This window comes from Talaromyces rugulosus, chromosome I (genome assembly GCF_013368755.1).
Source record: "Talaromyces rugulosus chromosome I, complete sequence".
Taxonomy (NCBI): Eukaryota; Fungi; Ascomycota; class Eurotiomycetes; order Eurotiales; family Trichocomaceae; genus Talaromyces; species Talaromyces rugulosus.
The window spans coordinates 346,363-356,895 of NC_049561.1; the positions used below are offsets into that span (position 1 = coordinate 346,363).

At 48.7% G+C, this 10,533-nt stretch overlaps 4 protein-coding genes across 4 annotated transcripts; 3 read left to right on the forward strand and 1 right to left on the reverse strand.

The window, feature by feature from the left end:
* Positions 1–290: 290 nt before the first annotated feature.
* TRUGW13939_00106 (uncharacterized protein) lies at positions 291–1,815 on the reverse strand (the record flags this gene model as incomplete). The annotated part of the gene is made up of 2 exons (XM_035483321.1): positions 291–1,623; positions 1,694–1,815. The coding sequence occupies 2 exons, from the start codon at positions 1,813–1,815 to the stop codon at positions 291–293; spliced, it is 1,455 nt and encodes a 484-aa protein (XP_035339214.1).
* A 587-nt stretch (positions 1,816–2,402) lies between these two features.
* TRUGW13939_00107 (uncharacterized protein) lies at positions 2,403–3,551 on the forward strand (the record flags this gene model as incomplete). The annotated part of the gene is made up of 3 exons (XM_035483322.1): positions 2,403–2,839; positions 2,903–3,442; positions 3,497–3,551. 3 exons carry the CDS (start codon positions 2,403–2,405, stop codon positions 3,549–3,551), a joined length of 1,032 nt encoding a protein of 343 aa, XP_035339215.1.
* Positions 3,552–4,991: 1,440 nt separating this feature from the next.
* TRUGW13939_00108 (uncharacterized protein) lies at positions 4,992–5,366 on the forward strand (the record flags this gene model as incomplete). The annotated part of the gene is made up of 1 exon (XM_035483323.1): positions 4,992–5,366. The coding sequence occupies one exon, from the start codon at positions 4,992–4,994 to the stop codon at positions 5,364–5,366; it is 375 nt and encodes a 124-aa protein (XP_035339216.1).
* A 990-nt stretch (positions 5,367–6,356) lies between these two features.
* On the forward strand, positions 6,357–10,073 carry TRUGW13939_00109 (uncharacterized protein; the record flags this gene model as incomplete). Its single annotated transcript, XM_035483324.1, has 2 exons — positions 6,357–6,366; positions 6,421–10,073. 2 exons carry the CDS (start codon positions 6,357–6,359, stop codon positions 10,071–10,073), a joined length of 3,663 nt encoding a protein of 1,220 aa, XP_035339217.1.
* Positions 10,074–10,533: the final 460 nt, after the last annotated feature.

Consider the following 10,533-nt stretch of genomic DNA (forward strand, 5'->3'; position numbering starts at 1 on the left):
CACTCTCACTTTTTGGCATTTTATCTTTTATCTGATCGGCCTGTTTTCTTCTTTTCTGCTCTTTTCTCTTCATATATTTTTCTTCTGTTCTCTGATTCCTTTTGTTCGTTTTCCCCCCTCATGCATAACCGGGTTGGTGCATTATTAGACGGCAGTGTAGAAACTGTTATTTGTGCTTGTTATGTTTTTATTGCATATTGCATTTCTGCTAGCATACATGCGGAGTACTCTATACATACAATTATGGCCATCACTATTGTACACGAAACTTAAAAACAAAAAATTGGGAATCACGTTGCTGCATCTTTGTTTATCCAACCACCTGGTCCTAGAATGCCACCATCAGGCTCTTGTGAATCGAGAGTCCAATTTCGGATCGCCTTGGCACTCAGATCTGTTCTCCAGCCAGCTTCATACATTTCCAGGCCGGCCCATCCGATCATGGCAGCGTTGTCCGTACACAAAACTGGAGGTGGTGAGATGATTTGGATATGATTGAATCCCCTAGCATCCAAAAATGAGCGCAGAACCTTCATAAGAAAGCCGTTTGAAGCGACGCCGCCACTGAGGACGAGTGTGCGAATTTTATCGTGTCTTTTGCTAGACCTGTATAGCCTCTGCTTGATAGTAAGGAGTTTGATTTTACTGCTAGGAACGTGTGGTTGTCCCTTTAAGCCCTCTAGTGCGATGACCATCCTAGACGCCAGGTGCTCGAAGCAAACACGCATCACCTCACGAGCCAGGTCTATTTTCTCGTCATCGGACATTTCAACGCCAGCTTCTTTCTTGGCAGCCAGTATTCTGGTCACTGTGCTTTCGACATTCGAGAAACTGAGTTTTAGCTCTCTGGTATTGGCAAACGGAGAAGTAATCGACCACCCCCATTTATTTTCACGCTGTTCTGTCTCTTCCCCACGGCTCTTTGGTGGTTGATAGTCCGCATAGTCCGAAGGGCCGTTTGGAAAGGCAAACTGTTCCAGCAGTTTGCCATACATGGTACCAGTTGTCGATTCCAACATGGACTGTGGAAGTATAGGACGCGCAGCCTTGTCGAGGGCCGTGCCCATGCCAATGTCGACCGTCGTCGCGAGGATATCGTGATCAAGTAAGGATTTCGAATTAGCTATTATAGAATGCCCCCCTGAAATGAGCATGGAAATAAACGGGAATTCGGGCTGCGTTGTGGTTGGGCTAGCATCACCACCACCCTCCATAGCCGAGACGAGTCTAGGTGTCAAGAGATGCGCTTGCATGTGATGAACGCCTACCAGGGGAATCTGCCAGGCAACTGCTAGGCCCTTTGCTGTATCCAGCCCCACCGACAGATTCGACCTCATTCCTGGGCCTCTTGTTGCAGAAATAAAGTCTGGCAAACGCCGCATTACCGCAGACTGCTCTCCATTTCCGCTTGGACTTTGTTGTTGCTGCTCAAGTGGCAATGATTCCAATGAGCTTTGTATGAGCTTTGCAAGATGTTCTTGATGCGATAGTAGCGTCTCGATAGGATGGATTCCGCGGTATTTCTGGGTGTTCGCAGTGATATTCTGGAGGAAATGGACCTTTGCGGTTACCGATTGGTCGGGGTTGTTGATTTTTTCGACGAGTGCGACCGAGGTGTCGTCGCTGATGGTATCAAGAGGTTAGTAACTTGTTGAAGGCCTTTTTCTTCAAGACGAGGGACGGTGTCTCTCACCAAGAGCTTTCAATCGCAAGGGTAAGTAAATTTCGGCGCCATGTGCTTGAGCTGACAGCATATCGCAACCCAGCACACTGGCGGTGCCTAGTCGCTATTCTTGCTTGCCTTAGCAGCAGCATTTTAAAGGGGCGATATAAAATGGCTGCTGAACGAACCGAAGCAATCAATCTCGAAGGGAGGAGGATGCAGCTTGTCTGACGCCTCGCCGAGTTATTTTCTCGCACGGACCACCTGGATCGCCCCGGTCTTCGTGAAGCTTAAACCAACAAACACAACTCGAGCATCACCAGAAGCTAAGAGATCGATTGACCTCTTTGCTACGCGGCAGAGATTTGTTAGGGGTTATTTTGGTTGGCTTGCTGAGAACTACTCAATGTCCACCCCAGGGCTTTATATCCTACTATGAATGCCTTGTACGTTTTCTCCATTGGTTCACACGCACAAGCAGGTCCTTGCCAAGTTCTTATTTGGAACACTTGAATGCTTCAGTAAGTAATTTTGTATCTCCAACTTCGACGTTGACCCTGATACTGTCGAGTCGGGGAGCAGAAACGGTATAGTTGATGACGAACTATAGTCAGCACCCGGATCCGTGCGTCCATGCATTTATACTTGAGTAGCCTCATGAAGTCCCGGCAGTAAATGTTGCTCTAATCAACAACTCCTCTTCTCTGCGATTCTTTTTCGACTTCTTTCAGGCCTCAGAATGCCTCTTCCACTGCGAGCCCTAGGCCGAGATGGGCCCCAAGTCCCTGCCGTTGGACTTGGATTCGGGAGCATTGGCGGATTCTACGGACCACCTGGGACTCTCGATGAGAGACTATCTCTTTTGGATCATGCGTATGCCGCTGGACTGCGTTTTTGGGACATGGCCGACATCTACGGCGACAGCGAGGATGTCGTTGGCGAATGGGTGAAGCGGTCTGGCAAGCGCGATGATGTTATTCTTACCACCAAATTCGGCCTTCAGCGCCAGCCTGATGGAAAGCACTCCTTTCGCTCTGACCCCGAGTATGTCAGGGCTGCATGTGAAAAGAGTCTCCAGCGACTTGGGATGGATGCCATTGATCTCTACTACTGTCATCGGGTGGATGGGGTCACGCCCATTGAAAAGACTATCCAAGCTATGGTGGAGCTGAAGAAGTATGTATATCCGAATGGCATTCGAACACGAGATATGATATCTCTAACTTTTAAATTTTACAGACAAGGAAAAATTCGGTATCTAGGTCTGTCAGAAGTCTCAGCTTCCACGCTACGTCGGGCGCACGCCGTCCACCCCATCGCCGCTATACAGATGGAATACAGTCTATTTACACTGGACATTGAATCGTCGACCTCGGAGGTGCTGAAAACCTGCCGCGAGCTGGGCGTTACTGTCGTGGCCTACAGTCCCATCGGACGCGGTGTTCTGACTGGCCAGTTCCAATCTCACGCAGACATTCCTGAAAGGGACTTGCGCCGCATGTTGCCCAAATACTCCGAGGAGAATTTCCCCAGCATCATGGAGCTGGTGCAGACATTGAAAGATGTGGCCACTGTCCATGGAAGCACTCCGGCACAAGTTGCTCTTGCATGGCTACTGGCGCAAGGACAGGACATTATCCCCATTCCGGGTACGAAGTCGACCGCCAAAATGGATGAGAATGCTGCCTCTGCGCGTCTTCAGTTGAGCGAAGAAGAAGTACAAAAGATCCGGACTATGACGGAGCGAACGGAAATCAAAGGTAGTCGGTACTCTGCCGCGTAAGTGTCTCTTTCTTTATGCTTCTGGGCCTGTAAAGTGCTGATTGATCGTAGGGTTATGGCCACCCTCTCTGCAGAGACCCCTCCACTGCAGGAGGACGAGAACTAAATTCATGGGTGCATAGTGTACTTCGTACTAGTTGTTTGAGTTGGTATCAACTTGCTAAATCCAGCAACATAGCTAGGTATAATGTGACAGCGATACAATCCATTTTACGAGTTCCCGAGGGAAGACATACGAGTGGAAACTTTACTTGCCCTATTAATTTGAAGCCAAGAATCTTACAAGAGGTGACTGAGAAATCCAGGGCGAGGAAGAAGACTATTCGCTATCTTTGGCAGACTGCCCGGGTGAGGTCGGAGTACACCGCTTGGTTTGGATGAATTAACTGGATGTAGAGCTCCATATTTGAGAAATAAAGATTCTACTTTGATCACGCTTTGACCGAGTCAAGAGCGCCCTGGTGGCTTGCATGCTACTATTAAAATTTTGAAGCTAGCTCTCAATAATTCAATGTCACCCCTTCTCTATAGTTGACAATGCATCCCTATCACCTATCACATAGTGATTACTGCACGATGGTCTGCTTGTGATCTGGTCGATTCTTCACAAAAAATAGCTCAAATTCCGAGTCACTCTGAAGAAATCCAGGCCAGATTATTATTTCAAAGTTAATATTGTGAAAACAATGTGCTGAATGTGCATCGCACGCAGCAGGCACGCCACTGAGCCCAATAGCATCGATTTATGCGTTGAAGCGTGGACTAGTCCGAGATAAAGAATGAGGGGTCAAGCAGGCAAGAGTCTCCGAGGTCGAGAACGGCCAGACATGGCCTATTCCGTCTCTTATTCGGTCTATCTGTCGCTCGCAGGTGTGCGGTGAAGTGCAGCTAACACTGCAGATGCCGGCCTTATTGGGCGGGAATAGCTGTCTACTGCACTCGTCTGACTTGGTACATGATGCACTAACTATTTAGCACGGCCGGCATGCAACGCGCAGTGTTGGGCCTCGAGGGCTTGATTGGGCGGCAGCGAGTGTGATAGTTGAGCGACGGTGCAGGTGGCCGGCGCTTACATGCAGCCCGGCCGCGATGATTGGGGGAGCACCTATTTTTTCCCAATTAGGCAATTTCTCGCCCTACCCCGCTCCCAACCTCTCCTTGACATGGCTATATAGCCGCCGCCCAGCTCCGTGTTTGCTCTTTCTCGAACGTCAAGTGTTTCATCAGTTACTATTTTTTCCTCCTTGCGTCTTTTCGCTTCCTTTTTTTCTATTTTTGTCCTCTAATCACAGGTTGGCTGGCCCAATCGCATACAATCACAATAAGCCTTCAAACAACAATAAAAATTGCCCATTCTCCTTCCATCACCTCAGAAGACAAATCGCTTCTTCTCCCCTCGGAATACGCTTTGTTGATCAAACCGTATTTCTTTGAATAATAATATCCTGCACTGTTGATCTGATTTCCCTGGTGGACTGTCAGTCAAGAAAATCCACTATCTTTTTACCTTTGAAAGAAAGAAAGAAAAAAACCTGTCAATTTCAAAATGTACGCCGCACGCACAGCCAAGCCCAAGCTGTCTCTCAGCATTTCTGCTACTGCAAGCGCCCCTCGCCCAGTGCTCTCGCTGCGATCTCCTGGCCCAATGCCACGAACGCCAATCTCGCCTTCGCCCATGAGCCCAGCCTACTCGCGAGATATGGGTCTCCAGGCCCCGCAAGCCTATGCTTACACAAACTCGAGCACAGCGAAGAGTATCCTTAAGAAGGGTACCAACTCTGCCTCGTCGGGCAAAAAGGCCATTCAATTCAAGAACACGCCTACTGTGTACTGCGTTACTCCAATCGAGAACAAGGACGAGTACTATGGCGGATATGGCAAGGTTTCGCGCGACGAGAAACGATGGGGACTACGATCATGAGATAGATGTGGAAAGTTTTCTTGACAACCAGAAATCTTTTTCTTTGATCCAAGAGGAAACGGACACGGCAAATTTGTACAGTTGCTTTATCTCGCACATCCCTCTTCCGTGTCCGGCGCCGAGTGATACTTTCACATCGGATATGATTATTTTTCTCTCTCTCTCTTCCTTCTTGAAGATATACCTAGAGCACTCTGGGGAATGAAAGAACGACGATCGGAACCCCATTGATGGCACCTGGGGATACCTTTGGAATCATGTATATAGTGCAGAATAACGACCACGAAACGATGAAGCGAGGAACCCTTTGATGACGTGATGACTTTAGCTATTTTCAATATGAACTTTTGACTGATGATATGAGGATGAACTGAAGTTTGGCAGTGCGTTGTAGCCTTGAATTCTTGTAATCCTAACACCAGCGTAGCTGCACATGTGATAACCCAGTTCCAGATGTCCCTACGAGTGACCAGCGACGTCAAATCGCCCTTGTGAAACTACACCAATTGATGTGAGTTAAAATACATGTATCAATGTAATTATTCCCTTTATCGATGTTTTTGACTATATATATATGTTGATATATATAAGGAGGGAATGGAGTAGGTGCAAGTTTCTTTGAGGTGACATTAACCTAGTGTCCACTTGTTTATTCGGACATCTGGAAGATTTAGTACTCAAATTATTTGTCCACATTTTATTCTCTATTTTCTAACAAGCTTAATATTTTTCCATATTTCTTTAGACGCTATGCTAGTTATTGACACGACAAGTCACGTGACGCCAAGACAAACTAGTCCCGTTTGCGGGTGGCAAAAAAGAACAAAATCGCGTTCGACGTCAAGTCAAGCTTTGCACCTCCCTCACCAACCGATCGACCCCCCATCCAACGTCGCATCACGATTGCCGACGTTGTCACCCTGAATGTAGTCTTTGCGACTTCGCGCCTTGAGTTGATATCGTTTGTGCTGTTTCGTCGGTTGTGCCAACATGTCTGACGGTAAGCTGCAGCATTCCCAGCCTCACAAAACCCATCAACTAACCCAAGTTTCAGCCGACTTTGAACAAGTCAGGCGCCTGCAGGCCGAGCGTAATGCTGCTGCGGCCGCCAAAAAAGGTTCAAAGACTTTTGATCCGTCCAGTCAGCGAACTGACAATTCGACCAAGGCCTCTATGACTGAATCCTTTGACACGGATCTGTACGAACGCAATGGCGCCGATAAGTATGCGGGATACAACACCTCGATCGCGATAGATGGCGACGAGGACATGGAGGATGCAGACTCGGGCCATCGCCTGGTTGGTCAATACACTGCCAGCAAGGATTTGATCAACGAAATGGCCAGCGGAAATGGCGTTGAGGAGGAGGACATTCTTCTCGGTCGTGAGAAATCTGCCAGGATTGCGGATCGTGAAACTGATTACCAGAAGCGCCGATTCAACCGTGGTCCTCTTACGCCGACTCGAGCCGACCCCTTTGCGGCGAATACACATGCCAATGTCGAGCCTGAGGGCCAGACCTATCGAGACGTCATGGCTCTCCGTGAGATAGAGAAAGAAGAAGAGCGCATCGAAAAACTCATTTCTGATAAACAAGCTGAAACTGGCGACGTTGAGTATCAGGCAACATTGAAGGATGACGCTGACAAGGAAAACGTCGAAGCCGGTTCTACCGTTACTGTCGCCGCTGGACGCAAACGAAAACAGCGATGGGACGTAGCCTCCGCTGACGAAACCACGGCAGTCGAGCAGGACGAACCTTCGTCAAAAGCCAAGAGATCGAGATGGGACCAGACACCTGCGGTACCAGCACCAGGCGAACAGGCTGCCAAACGTCGTTCCCGGTGGGATCAAGCACCTAGTGCACCAGGAATCGGCGCCACCCCCGTTGGCCAGCCCGGCCTTGCAACTCCCGCCCATCCCTCGGCCCCGGGCTTTGGAACCGATGTTTCGGGGCGGGGTGGTATTTGGTCGGATGAAGAACTGGACATGATGCTTCCTTCTGAAGGCTACCAGATTCTTGATCCTCCTCCTGGTTACGAGCCTGTTAGAAATCCCGCCAGAAAGCTCATGAGCACACCGGCACCAGTAGCCAGCACAGGCGGGTATGGCGGCTTTATGATGCAGGAGCCAGAGAGTGCTCGCACACTCGGAAAACAACTGCCCACCGAAATCCCCGGAGTCGGCGATCTCCAATTTTTTAAAGCAGAGGACATGGCATACTTTGGAAAATTGGTTGATGGAGCTGACGAGAATGCTTTGTCTGTGGAGGATTTGAAAGAGAGAAAAATCATGAGACTGCTTTTGAAAGTCAAGAACGGAACGCCACCTATGCGTAAGACTGCTCTTCGTCAGCTAACTGATAACGCGCGACAATTCGGAGCCGGTGCCCTTTTCAATCAAATCCTCCCTCTACTAATGGAAAAATCGCTTGAGGACCAGGAACGCCACTTGTTGGTCAAAGTCATCGACCGTGTACTTTACAAATTGGACGACTTAGTTCGTCCATATACGCACAAGATTCTCGTTGTTATCGAGCCACTGCTTATTGACCAAGACTACTATGCCCGGGTTGAAGGTCGAGAAATCATCTCCAACTTGTCCAAGGCTGCTGGTCTCGCGCACATGATCAGTACCATGCGCCCTGATATTGACCATGTTGATGAGTACGTGAGGAATACGACTGCTCGAGCATTTGCCGTAGTGGCATCTGCTCTGGGAATACCCGCCCTCCTTCCTTTCCTTCGCGCAGTTTGTCGCAGCAAGAAGTCATGGCAAGCTCGCCACACCGGTGTCAAGATTGTGCAGCAAATTCCAATTTTGATGGGCTGCGCTATTCTTCCGCACCTGAAGGGATTGGTAGACTGTATAGCAGACAACCTCAGTGATGAACAGGCCAAGGTCAGGACTGTTACCAGTTTGGCCATTGCCGCATTGGCCGAAGCTGCCAATCCGTACGGTATTGAAAGCTTTGACGATATTCTTAATCCTCTGTGGACGGGCGCCCGAAAGCAGCGTGGAAAAGGTCTTGCTGGATTTCTCAAGGCTGTTGGGTTTATTATTCCTCTGATGGACGAAGAATATGCCAATTACTACACCAGTCAAATTATGGAGATCCTTCTCCGTGAATTTTCCTCTCCCGACGAGGAAATGAAAAAAGTTGTATTGAAAGTGGTCTCTCAGTGTTCCCAAACGGATGGTGTCACTGCTCAATATTTGAAAGAAAACGTACTCCAAGACTTTTTCAAAAACTTCTGGGTCAGGCGCATGGCACTGGACAAGCGAAACTACCGGCAAGTTGTTGAAACGACAGTCGATCTTGGACAAAAAGTCGGTGTTGGAGAGATTTTGGAGCGCATCGTGACGAATCTGAAAGACGAGAGTGAAGCGTATCGCAAGATGACGGTGGAGACGGTGGAGAAGTTGATTGCGTCTCTGGGGGCAGCAGATATTTCTGAACGGCTAGAAGAGCGACTGATCGACGGTGTGCTACTTGCTTTCCAAGAGCAAAGTATTGAGGACATTGTCATTTTGAATGGATTCGGCACAGTTGTGAATGCACTTGGAACGCGATGCAAGCCTTACCTGCCCCAAATTGTCAGCACTATTCTTTGGCGGCTGAATCACAAATCAGCCACGGTCCGGCAACAGGCTGCCGACCTGGTTTCACGTATCACGATGGTTATGAAGCAATGCGGAGAAGATGCATTGATGGGTAAACTGAGTGTGTTATTGTATGAATATCTTGGTGAGGAATATCCCGAAGTGCTTGGTTCTATCCTGGGCGCATTGCGGTCGATCGTCACGGTGGTGGGTATCAGCCAGATGCAACCGCCGATTCGCGATCTTCTCCCGCGACTCACGCCTATTCTTCGCAATCGACATGAAAAGGTGCAAGAAAACACGATTGATTTGGTGGGACGTATTGCTGACCGTGGCCCCGAGTCGGTTAATGCTCGGGAATGGATGCGGATTTGCTTTGAGCTTCTGGATATGTTGAAGGCACACAAGAAGGGTATTCGGCGGGCGGCCAACAACACGTTTGGATTTATTGCCAAGGCCATTGGTCCTCAGGACGTGCTTGCCACATTGCTCAACAACTTGCGAGTGCAAGAACGTCAATCGCGCGTGTGTACTGCCGTGGCTATCGGTATTGTTGCCGAGACCTGTGCTCCATTCACGGTGCTTCCGGCGCTGATGAACGAATACCGAGTGCCGGAACTCAATGTCCAAAACGGTGTCCTCAAGGCAATGTCGTTTCTTTTCGAATATATTGGTGAGATGGCCAAGGACTACGTGTACGCAGTTACGCCTCTGCTAGAGGATGCTCTGATCGACCGAGACCAAGTGCACCGTCAAACGGCGGCTAGTGTGGTCAAGCATATCGCACTCGGCGTTGTTGGACTGGGATGCGAAGACGCAATGGTCCACCTGCTCAACCTGCTGTACCCCAACATCTTCGAGACGAGCCCGCACGTGATTGACCGGATCATCGAAGCCATCGACGCGATCCGCATGGCCGTGGGCACTGGGGTTGTGATGAACTACGTGTGGGCGGGACTGTTCCACCCCGCGCGCAAGGTACGGGGGCCGTACTGGAGACTGTATAACGACGCATATGTGCAGAGCGCAGATGCGATGATTCCTTATTACCCGGACTTGGACAACGATGGGCTGTCGCGGCCTGAACTGGCTATTGTCTTGTAGGGGGTGTGGTGTTATAATAGGGAGGAATTTGTTTTCCGTGTATGTTTATTTAGTAATTACATGCGTTTTAATCTATTTGGACATTTGAACCATTCGTGAGGATTAAGCCTTTTGACAAGAGCAGAATAAATGATAATTGATCGATATATGTAGCCAAGAATATTTGAATTGGTATGACATGAAATCTATGGGTATGCTAAGTTCTAACAAATGACGTAGTTTACTCGGAGTCCAAGCTTCAAACGGAGTAACTCTGTACTCTATACTCTGTACGTAGTACAGTTTAAAAAAAAAAAAAAAAACAAGCTCGTGTGATCGTCACTCCCCTGCCGAGAAAGAATTAACATATTAACGTAACAGGGAGAAAAAGGCAAGGATTAGGGACAATCGATCTGCCAAGCTCCGAGTTTAAAAAAAATAAAGAAAAAAAGCCTAAAAGGCCGATCAATACTTTTTCGAG